Source organism: Stegodyphus dumicola, chromosome 1 (assembly GCF_044657685.1).
Source record: "Stegodyphus dumicola isolate Sdum_Otavi_A_Nest chromosome 1, ASM4465768v1".
In the NCBI taxonomy this organism is placed as follows: Eukaryota; Metazoa; Arthropoda; class Arachnida; order Araneae; family Eresidae; genus Stegodyphus; species Stegodyphus dumicola.
Window position 1 is genome coordinate 64782522 of NC_140768.1, and position 23923 is coordinate 64806444.

Genomic DNA, 23923 nt, shown 5'->3' on the forward strand with positions numbered 1-23923 from the left:
AATCTCCTAACCTATCAACCATGTGCTTCTGGCCTTTTAAAAAGTGGGCTGTTCAAATGTCAACCTACAACCTCCTTAGACTTTGGAAAGCTGTTTGAGAGCAATGGGATAAGATACCTCTTCTGATACTTCAAAAGGCGGTCTTGGAAATAACTGTGTATAAAGATTGTACAGAACAAGGGTTATCACACAGAACATTTGCAACAAAAATTTTAGGTAAAATATTTCTGAAATTACAATGAAAATTTTCTATCTGAAATTATAATGAAAATCGTCTAAAAAATGTGCAAACATTCTCTGTATTTAGACTGAAAAATGTTTTTGAATTTACAGAGGCATCAGGAAGCAGATTTTAGAACCTGCACTGAATCCCAGGTATCTGAAAATTTCCTCTCCCATTCACACCTTTTAAAGCCTAACTTAAAAATAAATAAATGTTTTAACTCAAACTTTGTAAAGATCAATTTCTTAGACATCCAATGTAAGTATTTGTTAGACCATCAATACAAGCTTTCATTGATTGGTCCAATATAAGTATTCGATAGATTCATTAGCACTGAGATTTACATTTAATAAATTTAAAATTTAGCTCATTTCTAATATCATAAAACATTAAATATATATGAAAATTATATTTCTTCATCAGCTTTTAATAATAATACAAAAATTAGCACACTTAAATGTTAGTGCAACAACCCTTAATAGAAATCATTGAATTTTCTAATTGCACTTAATTCTGGCAACCTTATGCATAACGATTCTTTGGTTTCAACAAGCAAGTTACTATTTCATTTGCAAAAATGCTGTTGCTGCTTTTTATATTTCAAGTTCCAATGAATTTTGTAGATAAATTGTAGGCTTTTTTGTTCAGTTTTATTTGCCTGTAAGAACTGCCAGCAATGGGGAAAAAAATTTTGCTGGAATATAGTATTTTGCCACAAAATCTCTTAAGAAACAATTACTTCAAAACAAAATAAAAGAAATGAAACCCTGTTTGCCAACAAGTTTATTAATAATTTTAATGTAATAATATGCAAAATATGTAAGTAATAATATACATGTGATACCAGCGACCAAACGGCTAAGTCCCTGAATGCTAATAATTCAGTCTGGGGTTTGAATCCTGGTGAATGGCCTGGCTGCATGGCTGTTTTCATGGTTTTTCCCATGTGTAACATGGATACAGTCCAGTTTCCCTTAAAATACCCTCCATAGACATCCCCGCCTCGCTGACAGATGGCATTGTGTGTGTCACATAATTTTAAAAACAAAAAAATTCATCTAAGCAAAAAAATAATTTTAAATAAAATAATTTACTCTACTCTTTTCTGTACCAAATCACTATACTGCAGCAAAGTGGTTTAACTAATATATAAATACCTAAATCTGTCATATTAAAATACCTGTAATTTATCATAAACACTGATAATGATTTATTATCACATTAAAATGCCATCCAGACAGGATAATGGTTAAGTGATGCTGACTGCTATACAGAAGGACCCGGTCCAACCGGGAGTATTCTCCCTTGGAATTCCATCCTGGGCAGAACTTTGCAGTTAGCAAGGTCCACCAATACCTAATATGCCTACCTAGATGCACAGGTGCCAACCTCGCTACATCTGTGTCTATCACATTAAAACAGCATTATTTATATATTACTGAATACTTAATTCACTTTAATTTTCCATTTCATAAACATACAAGTATTTAGACCCAAAGAAATTTCATAAGTAAATATTGCCAAATAAATATTCTAATAAATAAAAAATTTTTACCATTGAAAGCAATCCAGGTCCATCATGTTTAAGTTTAAAATTTTCATCTACAAATGTAGTTGCTCCATATATGCTCATTACACCTGTTCCATCACCCTAAAAGTATGATAAATTTATTACACATTTAAATAAAATATTATATATTTAGATAAAAATACACTTGGAGAACAATGAATTTTTTAACCATTTGTAAAACTGAAACTTGTATTATTAAACAAACAAAAATCTTAAAGCTTTCAGATTTTATATTAAGCCTAAAGGGGCATTTAACATGGACATTCTGAATTTATTTCACATCACTTAATGGTTTGCTAAATACTGCATAGTATTAATATAAAATATAAAAATATTAATAATAAAATTTCATTTTTTACTAAAATGTTCTATGATTGCCATTTTAGCAAAGGTAAATTTTCAAGAATTTTAAATAATCCAAAGAAGAATTTACTTTTTAAATACTTAATTTAAAAAAACTAATTAATTTACTTAATATTTAATAATAATTACATAGAAATATAAAACACTTAAAGTAATTTTCTTCATTTTGAAGCAAATTTTACACTTAAATTAAGAATAATTATATGATTTTAAAGCAGTGGTGGTGAACCTTTTTGGGGCCACGTGCCATTCTACTTAAGATATTAAATTAGAATTATTCATGAATTACCTCAAAATGCTTAGATCAGAAAACTGGAATCTATTTAACAATGAAAGTATTAAAACTCACCGGCAGTTTGCAATAAATCTGAATTCGTTCAGCAAACATTAGCTGCTTCAACTTTGTCGTATTCTTTGCCAAGTAACAAGTAATATGATTGGCCCAAACAATTGAAACGTTACAAATTGGGTCAATAAATATGGATATTATTTCTATGGCGATATATGAAAATCTTATATCTAGGCTCAGGCTCTATGCCAGTAGCATTATGCGATAAGCAAGTAAGTGAAATGTTCAAGAACAGACTAAAACACGAATTTTACATATTAACATTTTATTGTGATTATTTATTAAGGACGTTATATTTTAGTCATGTCCTGACTGAGGCACATGCACCATAGGTTCGCCATCACTGTTTTAAAGCAAGCAGAATGATTTGAAAAATAGCAATAACTACAATTTAATGTATTCAGCAACAGGCAAGGAAGTTAACTAAATATTAAAAGATGTAGATTTAAAATCTGTTAGTGAATGGTTAATTAACCATTTGAAATGAGGCATCTTTCAGCTATACTATACCTGAACACATTTCATCCAATAATTTTCTGTAAACATTTTTTTAAAATTTAAACATATGTGACTCGCTGAATAGCATGTAATATTTAATTTATTTAATCAAGATTGTTATTCATTTGCGCTTTTTAAGGAAAGGTTTTATATGCCACAAAATATGATACCTCAGCAGGCTAAGATACATGTCTAAGGCATCCTTATGCATTTTACTTTATAACGTTGCGCGCCTCCAACTTGCACGCAACCAAGAGGTGACTGTGAAAACTTGTATAAAAGATAGAGCCTTGTGAAGGGTTTAAGTCCCTTTTTATTCAACGTAATAAATTACAATTGCGTGCTCTTGACGCTCACAGACTGTGCCAACTTGGCAGTCAAATAAAAATAATAACCTGAAAAGAAAGTAAAGACAAGATTCTAACTAGGAGGCTCTCTAAAATAACTAACTCACCGCGTTTTACAATACCGCTGCTAATTCAGCAGACTTGAAGCTCACTGGAACGATTACCACTACTTCCCGCCAAGCACATAGGCCGCAACGCGGGGTTCTTCAATTCTCGCTAACTACCTCCTCGCTCGTGCAGTAAGAATATCACACACCGAACTCGTTTCCTTCTATTTAAATCATAATACTTCCGCTGATAATTTGAATGCTTGCGCGTTCTACTAAAATTTACATATTCTGGCATTGGCAGTTCCAGGGGAAAGTAAGGCTTGACAGGAAAGATAGTTTAAACTTAAAATAAATGTTAGTTAAAATAAATATAAACCCTACATTTGCCGCTGCCAGAATTTGGAAAACTTGGAAGCAGGTCCTACAAACGACCTGTTGTAAGTTTCTCTAATTCTGAACTAATTGGCGAGAACCTCGTTTACACAAAAAAAAAATATCTTATGTAACAATTTGTATGCTAAAATTCTGTTGCTCGTTACAAAGCTCTCTTCTTACAGCAACTTTTCCTGGACTTCATCAATCAATCTTGGTCTTTCCTTCCAGCATCTGGAAGGAATAAGTATCAGTATCTTTCTACATACATTATAATTTACACTTTCTTGACACAATAAATTTTTGTTTTTAAACGATTCGTTTTTCTTAGTTATTGCTTACTTCACATTCATTCAATTTTTCAAGCATTAATTTAACTTTACCCTGGCTCTCCACCGTGTGTGGTGTCAAACGGGAATATTCGTGTTTTAGTCTTACAACACTTCCCCTAACCACCATGATTTGTTAGAATTCAACGACCAAATAGACACACCTTACTCGACATTCTACAACTCAATGAGCTACTTTAATATTCTTAAAAATTCAAATGTAGGTGGAGAACCCTACAAAACACATTCATTCTAACTTCCCCCTCATTCATCTTTAAACATGCAGGCTTTCGCTCTAAAGCATGACTTTACAGTTTAATACTTAAATTTTGACTTCATTGCTTTTAAGCATTCACTTTTAGCATCTACAATTTTATGCTTCTAGACTAAATTCTACTTTTACATACCATTCAAGTATTTACGTACATTTACAAAATTTTAATACATATGATTTTTACAATTTACCATAAAATGAATAAGAGAAAATAAATTTTTACTTTACTCATTCTTCGCCAAGCTGGCGGCACTGAAACTAAAATTCTTATTAGTACAAGAATACGAAGTTATTTTTATCTTCGGCCAAATTTTGGCTTTAACATAACAGAATTAGTCTTTCGACCAACAGAAAATGCTTGTTTTTAGCTTTTACACTTAAAGAAAATAATACTTTTGCCTTAGCTAAATAAAATAAAACAAAACTAAGTCTCAACCGAGACATATTGACTTTCGTCAAAACATAGAACTTCGTACTTATGCATAACATTTCGGAACAAAAGAGAAAAAAATTTATAGAAGGTTTTAACTTATCTTTGAGTTTTCGATGCTTGAAACTCCGTCATCCGTTTTTGGCAAAATTGATCCCAAGTTAGAGGTTTCATGGATGTCAATCTTCTCCTTATTGATCTCCGAGTGTCGTCCACGTTGCTTTTTCTTTTGCGTCCTCTACATGCTGGCCTCTTGGCGGAGTAATCGTCTGGTTGTTGGCCTTTCCGCTTCTCCCTGGGACGGCTGGTCTGGAGTCCTTCTTGAATTTCTTCTGTTCCTCGTATTTTTGTGCCTCCTGTTGGCGTTTTAGTTTCCAGAATGGCGGCCTTGCTGGCACCTGACTCTGTGGCCGTGTGCGCGTTCTCCTTGATGTGTAATTTCTCCTGTTATCCTTTGTAGGTGGTGTTTTTTCTTTACCACGGTTTCTTTACCCGGTGCATCTGTATTTTTGTTTTTCTTAAACGCTGGAGTTTGAAAATTATTTTTTCTTTTTGATACCGACGTCCGGGTTGTAGAAGTGCTAGGTCTCTCTTCAGTTCTCTGTTTCTTGGGTGGTGGAATAGTTGTTGTAGTCTCTGAACCTTCGTTTAGACTTGAGTCCTGCAAGAAACTTTTAAGGATTTCAAAATCATTTGGATTATAGTATTTTTTCACCTGGTCGGAACTTGCTTTACAGATTTCCCCTCTCTCGTTCTTAAGATATAAGACTACTAATTTGATTTCCTGAATTACATAGGGGCCTTCAAACTTTGGAGCTAGCTTTGCCATAAAATTGTCTGGGGCACTTGATAAAGAAAATTTCCGCTTCAATACTTTATCCCCAACTTTAAAATCTGCTTCACGGCGTTTTCTATCGTAATATAGTTTCTGCCTATTTCTTGCCGTATCCGAGGTTTTAAGCGCCTGATCAATCAACTTTTGCACATCTTTTTGTTTAAACTCCTGCTCTCTTTGTTGCACAAAGAATAATTTATCTAAAGGCGTAATTAACTTTCTGCCTAAAAATAATTCTGCTGGAGTTTTTCCTGTAGTATCATGATGTGCCGTTCTTAAAGCATAAGCTAATTCATTTATGTAGCCATCCCAGCTCTTGTGATGTGTGCTCACGTAACTGCGAGTTATTTTTACTATGCTTTTATTAACTCTTTCTGCTATGTTAGCTTGTGGTCTATACGGAATCATTTTGATATGGCGTATGCCAAGTCCATTGCATATGTTTTCAAATATTTGACTAATGAATTGTTTTCCGTTATCGCTAATGACTTTTATCGGTGCACCGTATTTTAAAATATATCTGTGTAAGAATGCATCTGCGACTGTTTTGGCTGACGTGCATTTAAGAGGAACAATTTCTATCCATTTTGAAAAATGATCTACTATTACTAAAAGAAAACGATTTTTATTTAACTCGCTCTGGGGGAAGGGACCAAGAAGATCTATGCCTAAAATTTCATTCGGAAATGTAGCGCGAATGCTATTTAAGTACCCGGCCGGGCTGTAATTAATATCATTTATTAACTGACATTGATTGCAGGACCTGACATACGCCGTTACTATTTTGTATAATTGCGGGAAATATACCGCCTGGCGTACCCTTTTTATAGTCTTTCTGACCCCGAGGTGGCCCGCTGTTTTTTCTTCGTGCAACTCCTTCAAAATGCTTAATCGAAGCGAGGCTGGGATGGCTGGCTTATACTCAAGATTTTCGTTTGTTGTTTTCGTATAGAATAATAAATTATCTATTATTTCATAGTTTGTTGCTCTATTTCTTATCGCATCGATATCTGTATGCTCAAAGCTTTCGGGGTCTTTCAAATAAGCATAGATATTTCCAAATTCAGGATCAGCTTTCAGTTCAGTAATAACCGTGTCTCTAGAATCTAAAATTTTTGAAGTCAACACAGCGCATTTAAGTTCATTTCCTTCATCGTCCAGTTTTATACGAGAAAGTGCGTCAGCTACATTGTTTTCCTTACCCGGTTTATATTTTATTGTGATATTATATTCTTGGAGTTTTAAAGCCCATCTTATTAACCTGGGCATTAGGTTTTTTCCCGAGTAAAGTCTGCCAACAGCCGCATGATCCGAAAAGACTGTTACTGGCGATTTGCCGAAATAAACTCGAAATTTGTGTACAGCCATTAATACGGCTAATGTTTCTCTTTCTGTAGGTGTATAATTCCTTTGTGTCTGATTCAATGTTTTACTAAAAAATGCCAGCGGATGGTTATTTTGCATAAGAACCGCACCCACCGCATAGTCTGACGCATCTGCTGCAATTTCCAGGTTTTCGTCCCCCTCAGGGAATTTTAAAACAGGGGCATTAATAAGCGCTTCTTTTAATCTTTCAAAAGCTGTGTTAGCTTCCGCTGTCCACGTAAACTTATTACTCTTTTTTCTTTTGATTACTAAGAGTGGTTCAACAATATTAGCGAAATCTTTTATGAAAGATCGATAGTAAGAACATAATCCAAGGAAAGAAGAAAGTTTCTTGGCGGTGTTGGGCGGTGGGAAATTCTTAATAGCTTTTATTTTTGAATCTTGCGTTTCTATACCCTTTTGCGAAATTTTATAACCGAGATATTTAAGTTCTTTAGTTGCGAACTTGCATTTTGAGGCGTTAATTGTAAGACCGGCCTCTTTTAATAATTTAAAAACTTGTTCGAGGTCATTAATGTATTGTTCCAACGTACTACTCATTATAATTATATCATCTAGATAAATTAAAGTTGATTTTCCTAGGACAGGCTTTAGAACAATGTCCATAGCTCTCTGGAATGTTGATGGGGCCCCACACAACCCAAAATGCATGCGTAAAAATGCATAAGTGCCCGATTTTGTTATAAACGCGGTTTTATGTATATCTTCGGGTCTCATAGCTATTTGATAGTAGCCAGACATTAAGTCCAAAGTAGACATATATCTTGTCGATTTGATCTGTCTAATGATCTCGTCTATAACCGGCAAAGGGTAAATTGGAAATTTAGTAATACTATTTAGTTTTCTGTAATCGATAGCAAACCTCCAAGCCCTTTTATCCGAAGGAGGAAACTCGTTCTTTTTCCTACATAGTACGACTGGACTCGCGTACTCACTATTTATGGGCGTTATTATTTTATTCTTTAACATCTCCTGAATATGTTCTTCGATGATTAGGTCTTTTTGTTTATCATAACGATACGGTTTAGTCCTATAAGGTTTTTCGGCATTTAATTGAATCTTGTGAGTTATTATTTGGCAGTTTCCTGGTTTTTCTGAAAACAAATGAGAAAAATTACTCACCACTTGCTGTATTGCTTTACTTTCATGGTCATTCAGATGGCTAAGGTCCAATTCAGGTGTCTCCACAGGTTCCACCACCCTCTGGTCCATCTCCAACACCACGGAACTATCTTGAAAATTTAATTTGGCCCTCGCGGCCCTTAAAAAGTCCATACCTAGAATAAGAGAGTGTTGCAGGTCTTTCACCACAAAAATTAATACTTTGAGACTTTCCTCTTTTACCTGTAAGTTTAATGATAATTTCCCGATGCAGTGACATGTTTTTCCTTGCGCCGCTATAATTTCCGTATTTCTGGTTTTAAATAAACGTATCCTATAAAAATTCTTTTTGAAGAAATTTTCACTCATAAAATTTCCTTCTGCTCCTGTATCGATGAGGGCTTTTACTGGTACATCGCCAACCAGGACTTGTATAATTGGTAGCTGTGAGTTTTTTACGATGACCGAGTTTAAATGCCTATTTGAGGGTTTTTTTAAAACTTCCGGGGTCTGGACCCTCCCTTTCACAGGCCCCTCTAGTCGTTTAAAGCTTTCCTTTCAATCTGTGTCTTCTGGGTACGCAGATGCTTATTTTCGAATTTTCTTTTTGGGCCTTGACCTTCGAGTTTCGATGCGTTAGCTTGATAGTTCTTTTCCCCAAATGAGCGATTTCCATTTCTGGTTTCCTCCTTCCTTCGGGTATGTTGAGAATATGTTTCTCCTCTCGCTTTTTCCGCTATTCTGCGATTTTGAAACTTCACCGCCAATTCGAAAAGTTCCTGCAATGTGCTTGGGTTTCTAATTTCAAAGTAGTCTTGGACAGCGGGTAACAATCTTGGTAATATTATTTCAATTATCTCCGCATCAGGTTTTTTCCCATACAGCATATCCGTTAGCTTGATTTTTCGTAAAATAAAGTCCGTCAATTCTGCTGTATCCCGTTGATAGAAACTATATAGTTCGGCTTCCAGCCGTGCGCGATCTTTCACTATGGGGAAGGCCTTTACTAACGATTTTTTGAAATTGTCAAATATATATGTCGGGCTTCCAAATTCACCTAGTAGAAATTTTCCTATGTTTTTCCACCATAGCGCGGCCTGTCCTCTTAGTGCTGATGTGGCGATGGCAACTTTTTGTCTTTCAGGCACAGGGTAGAGCTGAAAGTGGTTTTCTAGACCTTCTAAAAATACGGACACCGAATTTTTTCCGTCGAAATAGACGTTTGGCTTGATTGACGCTCTCAAAGTCTGGACCAGGTATCCAAATCCTTCTAACTGACTTGTAATTTCTTGGTGTTGTCCAGCGGCTTCCATCCAATTTTCGGCCATTTCAGTTCGATAATTGTTCGGGCGCCAATATAACGTTGCGCGCCTCCAACTTGCACACAACCAAGAGGTGACTGTGAAAACTTGTATAAAAGATAGAGCCTTGTGAAGGGTTTAAGTCCCTTTTTATTCAACGTAATAAATTACAATTGCGTGCTCTTGACGCTCACAGACTGTGCCAACTTGGCAGTCAAATAAAAATAATAACCTGAAAAGAAAGTAAAGACAAGATTCTAACTAGGAGGCTCTCTAAAATAACTAACTCACCGCGTTTTACAATACCGCTGCTAATTCAGCAGACTTGAAGCTCACTGGAACGATTACCACTACTTCCCGCCAAGCACATAGGCCGCAACGCGGGGTTCTTCAATTCTCGCTAACTACCTCCTCGCTCGTGCAGTAAGAATATCACACACCGAACTCGTTTCCTTCTATTTAAATCATAATACTTCCGCTGATAATTTGAATGCTTGCGCGTTCTACTAAAATTTACATATTCTGGCATTGGCAGTTCCAGGGGAAAGTAAGGCTTGACAGGAAAGATAGTTTAAACTTAAAATAAATGTTAGTTAAAATAAATATAAACCCTACAACTTTCATTACATACAATGCATCTTTCCAGCAAATGTTTCTGTAGATGGATGTGGTATAAGAGATATTTGACACTGTCAATACTTTGTGTGTGCTAATACAATTTTAGCTTGGAAAACATAATTGGATTTGTTTCCAGAATGTTACTGTACTTTCCACTATGAACATATTTATTCTTGCCGACAAATACTTAAAATATATAATATAATCTAAGGTATTAAATAAAAATGTAAGTAAGCAAGCACGTTTTAAAATGAAAATAAGACCCACAAGTAATGTAGAAGTCAATGTGAAAAATTTACTGATCCCTACTGCCACTGGTGTGCAAATCTGGAACCCTTTCAAATCAATAACACTATTAAAAAGTTTATAATATAAACAATTTAATTTATAAATAGACTTTTATCTGACTAACAGTTTTTAAGCAATTTCCTTCTGAACTTTAAGAAAGAATTTTAAAAAATACATCAAAGAGAAAGAACATTAATCTAGAAAGCATGCACGTATTATATTATCTTAATAAAAGATAGCTTTTGACTGGAGATTTTCTAAGGAGAAAATAGCCTAAATTCATATTAAAGGAAAAAAAAAAAAAAAAGCAACCCCTTTTTATCAGAACTACAAATATCTAATGCTTCTTAATCATTTTGCCTTGAGTATAGGAACTGACAAAATTAAACTTTTATAAAGTATATTAAAATAATTTTTCTCAAAATACTCTTATAAAAGCAACACATATGAGTATTTTAAAGATTTCTAATGTAATTTTAATCTCTTTTTGCTTAAAGTCTCTTTTCATATTATAGTTTGCCACAAATAAAAATTATATTTTATAAACTAATCAGTTAAATCAGGCAAATATACGTACTTTAAAACATGCTAGTGTTAATAACTGATGTTACAAGTAATGCTTTTTATTAACATTATTTTATAATACATAACTAAACACAGAATACATAATTTTAATATTTAATATACCTAGAAGTACAAGAATCATTTGATTTAAACATAATTTTTTTTTTGGAAAAAAACTGATTCAGTGTAATAAATCTCCAATTGTTTTCATCCGGTCGAAAAAGCAGCTTTTGTCAAAGACCATATAATGTGCATGGATGGGCAATAACATCCTTGACATTTAATTATAACATCCTTTCACATCATAATAACATGCTTGACATTTAATGAGAATCTACTGAGACTACTACAGTTAAAAGTCTTTAATCCAGACTCGTCGGGACTTCGGCGATTCCGGATTATCGATTTTTCCGGATTATAGATCATCAGTTTAAATCTGGTAAGATGGCATGCAGAAATTATAAAATTAAAAATATGAAACCGTAATTTATAAAACAATGAGCAATTATGATCTAAAGGGTATCAAAATTTACCAAAAAAGAAGCTTAATATTTATTTGTTTACTTTATTAAACATTTCTTTCAACGCGCGCATGCGTAAAGCACACCTTACGCATAGACGAAATTAGAAAATTGCAACCAGAAAACTATTTGATTTGTATTCGTGATATTTATAATGACGAGGAATTTGATTTAAATCATATCAAAGACAGAGTACATCGAGATTAAATACTACATTTAGTAAGGAATTATAAGCCGAATAAAATAAAAACATCTGACCTGAAGATAATGATAGTGTTGACAGATCAACTTCCAGTTCATTGCGTGCTGCGACGCCGCCCCCCCCCCCCCCCGCGCAGAGCAGCGTGAAATTGATAAACAGATTTCGGAACGGTTAGATAAACAAAGGATATGCTTTTATCCATTTTTTGTAGCAATTCGTTTTTTCTTTGACGGACATCGAAACATACTTTTGTTTTCTAGATCCTTTGGGAGCTCCAGCATCGGAAATTCTATTTGACATAATTGAAAGTTCAAGCTTACTTTTATAAAATTGCTCTTACAGTCTGCAAAAAATAATAAGCCGGATCCAATTCAAAGATTAAGGAACAACACAATCATCAACATTAACTGAAATAGATAATTAGATAATTTTAGCTTATACTGTTTGTTATATATTAAATGTGCACGCGAAAATGTATTCTGCACTTGCGCAGATGCATATGCGCAGTCGTAAATGTCTTGCGCACCGTGCGTAAAACGCCTATGCGCAGAAAGATTTTAGCTTTGAGGTCCGGATTATAGATCATTCCAGATAATGTGTGTCTGAATTAACGACTTTTGACTGTAATATTCTTTCACTTTAAGTTTGGAAACAAGAAGTTCCTCTGTAATAAATCTGAAGAATAAGGCAGATGACGAATCTCTTTGAGGTTTAATCCATCCATGACTTAATTGGAGACCTCTATGAAAAAATATGTTTTCCTATGACAGTCTATAGCCCCGTTCACAAGAGCAGATTCGACCAGCAGCAAAAACCGGTTCTTCCAACGTGTCCCTTCACACGGCGAACAAGCATTAACTGCCTCTCAGAATTGGAGGTAGAACTTGGTTGAATGTTCCTGCCTTTCCAGAGCAGGGCAAATGCGAAGATTTCCCATGCCGCATTGCACCGTTCACTTAATTTGAGCAAACAACATGGCTGACGTGCAACTGACTGCTCACTGGACTTCCAGCAAAACAATTGTTTTAATAGATATCTGGGAATGCGATATCATCGGAAAAATAAGATGGAATAGTACGAAATACAGAAATTTGTAAACAAGTACAGACAAGGTTGTCTGATGCTGGGTATTCCAGAAATACCGTTCAAATTAAAACTAAAGACGCGCATATCGGCTTTAACGCGACCAGGGGACTTGGTACCTTTTGAATGATTTTTTTAATTATTATTTAAGAACTTTCATCTACTTTTTATTAATATTATTGAATAGTTTTGTAAGACAAAATGATTTTAAGTTGAAAAACATTTTTTTTGCCAGTATTTTTTTTTTTAATTTAAATTTTTGGAAGAAATGTTTAATAACTAAAATAACTTTTTTCTCCTACAATTTTCAATGCTTATCCTCCAATTTGTTTTATTGTATTTATTACAGTGTTCTTAATAACCTTGAGGGTCGATTTTGGAATTAAGTAATTAGTTTTTGAGAAAAATTAAAAACATGTTTTTATGTAAAAATTTTGAAACAAATATGATCTCAATCACATTTCCACTTCAAATAATTTTTCTTTTCAGTATTTTGTAAAACCCATTCTTGTATCTATAAAGTATATAATTTTAGATAAACAGTGAAAATATTAAATAATTTAGTCCATAATTAAGACACAATAACACGCCGAATAAATACTAATTCAGAAGTCAAACAACAAAAATCAGCGTTATACAGTCAAAAGTCGTTAATTCGGACACCCATAATTCGGAATGATCTATAATCCGGACATCAAAACTAAAAACTTTCTGAACATGCGCCGCGTTGACACATGCGCAGAGGCGTTCACGCGTGCGCGTAACACCTTTTACGACTGCGCATATGAGTGTGCGCAAGTGCAGAATACGTTTTCGCGCGCGCATTTTATGTATAATGGACGTATAAGCTAAATAATTATCTATTTCAGTTAATGTTGATGATTGCGTTGTTCCTTAATTTTCGAATTGCATCCGGCTTATTATTTTTTGCAGACCGTAAGAGCAATTTTATAAAAGTAAGCTTAAACTTTCGATTATATCAAATAGAATTTCCGATATATATTTGTTAATATGTAAAGGATCTAAAGTGAAAGTATGTTTTGAAATCCGAAATTTGTTTATCAATTTCACGCTGCTCGGCGGCGGGCGCGTAATGAATTGGAAGTTGATTTGTCAGCACTATCCTTATCTTCAGCGCAGATGTTTTTATTTTATTTGGCTTATAATTCCTTACCAAATGTAGTATTTCATCTCGATATGCTTCGTCTTTGATATGATTTAAAACAAGTTCCTCGTCATTATAATTCGCTTCCGATAGCGAAGAAAAGTGACAGAGGTTATTGAAAACAAAAAAATTTCGATTGACAAATTAGTCGGTATTCTTGACACAGCAATTATAGGACTTGAACGGCGGAACTTTGTAACTGAACAAGAAATTATGTCTGTTTAATAGAATTAAAGAGAAAGTATTATCACATGAAACGAAGCAAAACTTAAACAACTTACATTGAAAGAAATGCTTAATAAAGTAAACAAATAAATATTAAGCTTTTTCTTTTTGCAAATTTTGATACCCTTTAGATCATTATTGTTCTTTATTTCATAAATTACGTTTTCATATTTTTAATTTTATAATTTCTGCATGCCATCTTACGAGATTTAAACTGATGATCTATAATCCGGAAAAATCGATAATCCGGAATCGCCGAAGTCCCGATTAACGACTTTTGACTGTACCTACAAAATTTTCACAGGACTAGTTTCGATGGTTTTACCGAACCATCATCTTCAGCTGCAAAACCGCAAATGAACAAGATAGGAAATAATGATTAGATAAGATAAGAAAGCCTGGACAAGAATAAGCAAGTGGCGCCATCTGTTGGCGAAACCAGAACTAAAACATAATTTCTCTAAAAGCCGAAGGCAAATTTGGATTGGAATTAGGATCGTTAACTAGAACAGAAAGATTTTTATGAATGTGAAATGCCTCTAGAAAATCCAGTTCTCCAATGGAAGATGTTTTTTTAATTATTTTGGCAGCAGAAAAATTGAAAGTGTGACCCTCGGACCAACAATGTTGAGCAACAGAAGACTTCTGTGTTTCCTTTTTTCTAACATATGCCTCATGTTCTTTGACGCGAAATTTTAAGGCTCTCTTAGTTTGGCCAATGTAAATTAAACCACACTGGCAAGGAATCCTATAAATACCCCAGGAATTCATATCCGGAATGGGGTCCTTGAGTATAGAAGTTGGAATTTTATTGATGGGAGAATAAACAACCCGAAAGTTAAATTTCTGCAAAATATGTGCAACTTTATAGCTAATTGATGGAAAGAAGGGAATGACAACAGAATTTTTATAATCTCCTAAAATAAGAGTGTGGCTTTTAGTGTGTTCAGATGAGAATTTTTTAACTGCTTGATTAATAATGTTGGGTGAAAAGCCCCTGTCAATAGCTATTGCTTTTAAATAATTTAGTTCTTCATCAAGGGCTAATTTGGAGGAGCAAACTTGAAGAGCACGGAAAACATAGGAATAAAATGAAGCTAACTTTTGTTTAGTCGGATGACATGATTTAAAGTGTGGTGGAAGGCAAACCGATGAAGGTTTACGGTAAACTGTAGTACTGAAGTTGGATGTGTTACGTGTGACCAGAATGTCGAGAAACGGAAGAGAATTGCAAGTTCAAAAGTGAACTGAATAGCAGGATCAATAGAATTCATTGTTGAAAGAACTTTATTTAAATCATCTTTATTACCTTCAAACAGGGTAAAAGTATCGTCTACGTAGCGGAACCATGCCGGGAAGTTTAAAGTTTCAAACAATTTTGATTCATAATAATGCATGTAGATATCAGCCAGGATGGGACTGAGGGGGCTTCCCATGGCTAATCCCTCAGTTTGTTTGTAATATTTATTTTGGAAAACAAAATGTGTTTGTTTCAAACAGAGTTGAGTGAGAGAAATTAGCTCCTCAATTTCGATGCAAGAGAAATGAAATTCGCGAAGTCTGGTTTCTAGACATCTTAATGCACCCTCCACTGGGACATTGGTGAATAATGATTTTACATCAAAAGAAACCATGAGTAAATTGCTAGGAGAAATGTTTTTAACCTTTTTTACAAACTCTATTGAATTTTTTATGGTGTAAATGTTATTGTCTAATAGAGTGGAAAATCTAGAAACCAAATATTTAGCTAAAGGATACGAGGCAGTACCTAAATTTGATACAATAGGGCGGAAAGGAATACCACTTTTATGAATTTTGGGAAGAGCATATAATCTGGCACAATTCGCAACAGATGGGATAAGCGAATGTTTTAAGTTGCTTGAAATGATTTGCGAAGATTTGATCGCAGTTTTTATTTTGGATAAGTCCGAAGGTGAAGGATCTTTAGGGATCGGATTATATGGTCCTTCGTTTAAGAGTTTAGTGACACCATCGATGTAAGTGTTCTTATCCATGACGACTATCTGGCCGCCTTTGTCGGCCTTTGAAATGATAATATCCGGGTTAGAATGAATTTCGCGCATTGTAGCTCTTTCTCTCACAGTTAGATTTGGTTTCAAAGGTTTATTATTGAATTTCATGTTATGAGCGATAAGATGCCTAATCATTTCTTTCTGTGAATCTGAAACTTTACTGAACTTGAAAGCTTTTTCGATAGGAGCCAAAATCTTTGGAATCGAGGGTTTACAGGTTTGTGAGAAGTTAAAATTATATTTTAGAATTCTCTCTTGTTCTTCTGAAAGACTAACATTAGAAATATTAACTATTGGCTTGATGTTTACAATGGGAAGTTTTTTTGAACTACTTGAACTGGAAGACTGTAAAAGAAGTTTTTCGAATTTAACTGCATGGGTGTTTTTATGATGGTTAACTGCATTCTCCATTCTAGACCAAGACTTTTGTTCAAGGGCAGTGAATTTTGGATATGATTTAGCGAGTTCCAGATGAAGCTTATAGAGTTCATGTTCAATTTTGGACAATTGTTGATGTGTATCCCTTATCACGGACCGAAGTAAGGCAAGCTTGCAATTTAACAGAATTCTTGAAACGCGACTCGAAGGTTTTTGATTAGATTTGATTTGAATAAAATTAGGGATCAAATTTTTACATTTACATTTAAGTAAAAAGTCAAGATGATTCAGGAATTTTTGCCGTTTCAGGCGTAATTTAGTGAAACGATTAACGGATGAAGGCATGATAAACAATGCAGAAAATCAAACCAAATTAACTGAGCAATAATAAAGTACACACAAAACACAGAAAAATCCCTCACTGAAATGAATAGAAAACAAAACGTTTGTAAGCAAAATGCATGAAATCAGACAAGCAAAGCACAATATCTAAATGTACAAAACATAAACATAACTTGAAAATTGCAAAAATGTACTCACCGAAACTCCTACAATCACAAAATGGCGGCCACACCACGTGCAAAAAAGAAAGCAAAATGTAAGCCTGTTTGGGGCTTCTATAATTAAGAAAAAATAACACGCCGAATAAATACTAATTCAGAAGTCAAACAACAAAAATCAGCGTTATACCTACAAAATTTTCACAGGACTAGTTTCGATGGTTTTACCGAACCATCATCTTCAGCTGCAAAACCGCAAATGAACAAGATAGGAAATAATGATTAGATAAGATAAGAAAGCCTGGACAAGAATAAGCAAGTGGCGCCATCTGTTGGCGAAACCAGAACTAAAACATAATTTCTCTCTAATAGGCCGACAAAGGCGTCCAGATAGTCGTCATGGATAAGAACACTTACATCGATGGTGTCACTAAACTCTTAAACGAAGGACCATATAATCCGATCCCTAAAGATCCTTCACCTTCGGACTTATCCAAAATAAAAACTGCGATCAAATCTTCGCAAATCATTTCAAGCAACTTAAAACATTCGCTTATCCCATCTGTTGCGAATTGTGCCAGATTATATGCTCTTCCCAAAATTCATAAAAGTGGTATTCCTTTCCGCCCTATTGTATCAAATTTAGGTACTGCCTCGTATCCTTTAGCTAAATATTTGGTTTCTAGATTTTCCACTCTATTAGACAATAACATTTACACCATAAAAAATTCAATAGTTTGTAAAAAAGGTTAAAAACATTTCTCCTAGCAATTTACTCATGGTTTCTTTTGATGTAAAATCATTATTCACCAATGTCCCAGTGGAGGGTGCATTAAGATGTCTAGAAACCAGACTTCGCGAATTTCATTTCTCTTGCATCGAAATTGAGGAGCTAATTTCTCTCACTCAACTCTGTTTGAAACAAACACATTTTGTTTTCCAAAATAAATATTACAAACAAACTGAGGGATTAGCCATGGGAAGCCCCCTCAGTCCCATCCTGGCTGATATCTACATGCATTATTATGAATCAAAATTGTTTGAAACTTTAAACTTCCCGGCATGGTTCCGCTACGTAGACGATACTTTTACCCTGTTTGAAGGTAATAAAGATGATTTAAATAAAGTTCTTTCAACAATGAATTCTATTGATCCTGCTATTCAGTTCACTTTTGAACTTGCAATTCTCTTCCGTTTCTCGACATTCTGGTCACACGCAACACATCCAACTTCAGTACTACAGTTTACCGTAAACCTTCATCGGTTTGCCTTCCACCACACTTTAAATCATGTCATCCGACTAAACAAAAGTTAGCTTCATTTTATTCCTATGTTTTCCGTGCTTTTCAAGTTTGCTCCTCCAAATTAGCCCTTGATGAAGAACTAAATTATTTAAAAGCAATAGCTATTGACAGGGGCTTTTCACCCAACATTATTAATCAAGCAGTTAAAAAATTCTCATCTGAACACACTAAAAGCCACACTCTTATTTTAGGAGATTATAAAAATTCTGTTGTCATTCCCTTCTTTCCATCAATTAGCTATAAAGTTGCACATATTTTGCAGAAATTTAACTTTCGGGTTGTTTATTCTCCCATCAATAAAATTCCAACTTCTATACTCAAGGACCCCATTCCGGATATGAATTCCTGGGGTATTTATAGGATTCCTTGCCAGTGTGGTTTAATTTACATTGGCCAAACTAAGACAGCCTTAAAATTTCGCGTCAAAGAACATGAGGCATATGTTAGAAAAAAGGAAACACAGAAGGCTTCTGTTGCTCAACATTGTTGGTCCGAGGGTCACACTTTCAATTTTTCTGCTGCCAAAATTATTCAAAAAACATCTTCCATTGGAGAACTGGATTTTCTAGAGGCATTTCACATTCATAAAAATCTTTCTGTTCTAGTTAACGATCCTAATTCCAATCCAAATTTGCCTTCGGCTTTTAGAGAAATTATGTTTTAGTTCTGGTTTCGCCAACAGATGGCGCCACTTGCCTATTCTTGTCCAGGCTTTCTTATCTTATCTAATCATTATTTCCTATCTTGTTCATTTGCGGTTTTGCAGCTGAAGATGATGGTTCGGTAAAACCATCGAAACTAGTCCTGTGAAAATTTTGTAGGTATAACGCTGATTTTTGTTGTTTGACTTCTGAATTAGTATTTATTCGGCGTGTTATTGTGTCTTAATTATAGAAGCCCCAAACAGGCTTACATTTTGCTTTCTTTTTTGCACGTGGTGTGGCCGCCATTTTGTGATTGTAGGAGTTTCGGTGAGTACATTTTTGCAATTTTCAAGTTATGTTTATGTTTTGTACATTTAGATATTGTGCTTTGCTTGTCTGATTTCATGCATTTTGCTTACAAACGTTTTGTTTTCTATTCATTTCAGTGAGGGATTTTTCTGTGTTTTGTGTGTACTTTATTATTGCTCAGTTAATTTGGTTTGATTTTCTGCACTGTTTATCATGCCTTCATCCATTAATCGTTTCACTAAATTACGCCTGAAACGGCAAAAATTCCTGAATCATCTTGAATTTTTACTTAAATGTAAATGTAAAAATTTGATCCCTAATTTTATTCAAATCAAATCTAATCAAAAACCTTCGAGTCGCGTTTCAAGAATTCTGTTAAATTGCAAGCTTGCCTTACTTCGGTCCGTGATAAGGGATACACATCAACAATTGTCCAAAATTGAACATGAACTCTATAAGCTTCATTTGGAACTCACTAAATCATATCCAAAATTCACTGCCCTTGAACAAAAGTCTTGGTCTAGAATGGAGAATGCAGTTAACCATCATAAAAACACCCATGCAGTTAAATTCGAAAAACTTCTTTTACAGTCTTCCAGTTCAAGTAGTTCAAAAAAACTTCCCATTGTAAACATCAAGCCAATAGTTAATATTTCTAATGTTAGTCTTTCAGAAGAACAAGAGAGAATTCTAAAATATAATTTTAACTTCTCACAAACCTGTAAACCCTCGATTCCAAAGATTTTGGCTCCTATCGAAAAAGCTTTCAAGTTCAGTAAAGTTTCAGATTCACAGAAAGAAATGATTAGGCATCTTATCGCTCATAATGTGAAATTCAATAATAAACCTTTGAAACCAAATCTAACTGCGAGAGAAAGAGCTACAATGCGCGAAATTCATTCTAACCCGGATATTATCATTTCAAAGGCCGACAAAGGCGGCCAGATAGTCGTCATGGATAAGAACACTTACATCGATGGTGTCACTAAACTCTTAAACGAAGGACCATATAATCTGATCCCTAAAGATCCTTCACCTTCGGACTTATCCAAAATAAAAACTGCGATCAAATCTTCGCAAATCATTTCAAGCAACTTAAAACATTCGCTTATCCCATCTGTTGCGAATTGTGCCAGATTATATGCTCTTCCCAAAATTCATAAAAGTGGTATTCCTTTCCGCCCTATTGTATCAAATTTAGGTACTGCCTCGTATCCTTTAGCTAAATATTTGGTTTCTAGATTTTCCACTCTATTAGACAATAACATTTACACCATAAAAAATTCAATAGAGTTTGTAAAAAAGGTTAAAAACATTTCTCCTAGCAATTTACTCATGGTTTCTTTTGATGTAAAATCATTATTCACCAATGTCCCAGTGGAGGGTGCATTAAGATGTCTAGAAACCAGACTTCGCGAATTTCATTTCTCTTGCATCGAAATTGAGGAGCTAATTTCTCTCACTCAACTCTGTTTGAAACAAACACATTTTGTTTTCCAAAATAAATATTACAAACAAACTGAGGGATTAGCCATGGGAAGCCCCCTCAGTCCCATCCTGGCTGATATCTACATGCATTATTATGAATCAAAATTGTTTGAAACTTTAAACTTCCCGGCATGGTTCCGCTACGTAGACGATACTTTTACCCTGTTTGAAGGTAATAAAGATGATTTAAATAAAGTTCTTTCAACAATGAATTCTATTGATCCTGCTATTCAGTTCACTTTTGAACTTGCAATTCTCTTCCGTTTCTCGACATTCTGGTCACACGTAACACATCCAACTTCAGTACTACAGTTTACCGTAAACCTTCATCGGTTTGCCTTCCACCACACTTTAAATCATGTCATCCGACTAAACAAAAGTTAGCTTCATTTTATTCCTATGTTTTCCGTGCTCTTCAAGTTTGCTCCTCCAAATTAGCCCTTGATGAAGAACTAAATTATTTAAAAGCAATAGCTATTGACAGGGGCTTTTCACCCAACATTATTAATCAAGCAGTTAAAAAATTCTCATCTGAACACACTAAAAGCCACACTCTTATTTTAGGAGATTATAAAAATTCTGTTGTCATTCCCTTCTTTCCATCAATTAGCTATAAAGTTGCACATATTTTGCAGAAATTTAACTTTCGGGTTGTTTATTCTCCCATCAATAAAATTCCAACTTCTATACTCAAGGACCCCATTCCGGATATGAATTCCTGGGGTATTTATAGGATTCCTTGCCAGTGTGGTTTAATTTACATTGGCCAAACTAAGACAGCCTTAAAATTTCGCGTCAAAGAACATGAGGCATATGTTAGAAAAAAGGAAACACAGAAGTCTTCTGTTGCTCAACATTGTTGGTCCGAGGGTCACACTTTCAATTTTTCTGCTGCCAAAATTATTCAAAAAACATCTTCCATTGGAGAACTGGATTTTCTAGAGGCATTTCACATTCATAAAAATCTTTCTGTTCTAGTTCACGATCCTAATTCCAATCCAAATTTGCCTTCGGCTTTTAGAGAAATTATGTTTTAGTTCTGGTTTCGCCAACAGATGGCACCACTTGCTTATTCTTGTCTAGGCTTTCTTATCTTATCTATCGTTATTTCCTATCTTGTTCATTTGCGGTTTTGCAGCTGAAAATGATGGTTCGGTAAAACCATCGAAACTAGTCCTGTGAAAATTTTGTAGGTATAACGCTGATTTTTGTTGTTTGACTTCTGAATTAGAATTTAGTCCATATCAATATAAGTTTTAGGACCTTAAGTAAAAGGATTTATTGAAAAAATGCAAACTAAGAAAACGCAGTTTAAAGAATATAAACTGTCTAAATGGTCATAAAATCATTTCAAATTTCTTAAAAACTTTATTTCTGAATTTAAAACATTTATAATCAATAATTAAACATTTATAATTAATATTAATAATATTAATTTGTTGTTTTATTCATTTTTTCATAAAGCAAAGTTTGAAATTTTAACATTTTATTTAAAACATTTTATTTAAAAGCGTTCAGCAGCATAGAAGATTTCTTCTTTTAACCATTTGATCTTGTACATAAATTGCACTTGAAATTAAGTAGGTGTATTTTCATTAATTTAAGAGTTAATGGCACTCTGATGGCATTCTATAGCAATAGTAAACAATGTCAAAAAAGATGTAAGTAAACATTAGAAATCCACCAATCTGTTTGTTCTTTTCGCGTGTGTAACATCATTAAGACGATGTGCATTGGAACCGGTCCTGGGGGCAAAACTGTTTCATATCCCCATTTCTCCCTAATATAAACGGTAGCTGCATGAAAGAGTGTTGCAGCTGAACTGCTGTTTTTGCGCAGCTTTTTTTTCAAACAGTCTAAAAGTGTTCATTAAATCCACATGCTATTGCTTTTTTCCATTTCTAGGTAGTCAACCTTAATCATCACTTGAGAATAAAAAAAAAGCATTGGCCATTCAATAGGATAATCTTTTGCCATTTTCAATGAATTCTCAGCCATCCACTCACTGATTTGAATCAAAGAGGGTTTTAGTAGATCATGTTTCACATATAGTCACAAAATGGGAAAAAAACTCCTGCAAATTGAAATTAAACATCACCAAATGCTGTTTTGAAATCTTTCGTATACATTCTTGGTTGATAATCAACAGTTTCAGTAATGATTGTATACTCATTCATTTAAAATTCACACACTGTAAGTAATCTTGTATACTTTTCTTTGCTGGTCTTCCATAATCATGGAATTTTTGACAGATATCAACAGTGGCGGCTTCAACTGAATATTCGCATTATGTTTTAGTTTTAGCCTATCTTCACTCACATTGAAATTTATTTATTCAGAAGTAAACAGTCTTCAGAGTTGGAAAAGAATCTTAGTGAGCTTCATACAACCACATTTTAAGTTAGGTTCATTTCTTGAGGGGGGTTACGAAGAGTTGCACGGATAGTTACACTAACTTGTCTTCTGTCTGACAACAGACTTTCTGAGCACTAAAGCCTTTAACATGCATGGTTGTAGAAGGGTTCAGGGTTTGGCTATTGCTCCGATTCCAAAGTAAACTTGACGGACTTCTTTTCTTAAGTTCTTCAGTGAAAAGACGCATTAAATTCCTCCTGTGTCTTATTTTTACTAACAGCATACAGCCTGCTGTTCTTTCGAGATGTTAGGTCTGTGGGAAAGGAATTTCCAGGCTGGCAGTTGATTAAAAAAATTTATAGAATATGAACAATGCTCTGTTATTGGCTGAAACGTCGCCCTAAACTAATTTTAAGAGTGATACTCATCCACAATGTAATCAATTAAACTGCAGCAGCATCTTCAAGAAATGTTTTAAACTCATTGAATGACCCCTGCAATCTAATTTTTATGTATAAAATAATAAACTTAATAAGAAACTAAAATAAGAAAATCAGACTTACATTTACAAAATCTCCTCCTTGAATCATAAAATCCTTGATAACTCTGAAATTAAAGTTGAAACCTGAATTTATTTAAAATTAAAAATGAAAAGTAAAACTATTTGAAATTTAAGAATTAAATTAATTTTTACAACAAGAATACTGGAAGCAGTTGGGGTACGGACCCTTGAATTTTGTAAAGACAAAGAACTAATTTTTTCCCCAGCTATGTTTATAAAATATCTAGAACGTCCATTGCAAGCATATTTTACATCA

The 23923-nt window shown here is 34.2% G+C and overlaps 1 protein-coding gene across 1 annotated transcript in view; it reads right to left on the reverse strand.

The window, feature by feature from the left end:
* Positions 1–23923, reverse strand: part of LOC118181594 (peptidyl-prolyl cis-trans isomerase H) — a 39595-nt gene that overhangs the window by 7432 nt on the left and 8240 nt on the right. The window contains exons 4-5 of the mRNA XM_035350748.2: positions 23669–23711; positions 1779–1874 (exon numbers count right to left, since the gene is read on the reverse strand). Of these exons, the coding sequence (XP_035206639.1) occupies positions 1779–1874; positions 23669–23711 (139 nt within the window). The remainder of the gene's footprint in view (positions 1–1778; positions 1875–23668; positions 23712–23923) is intronic.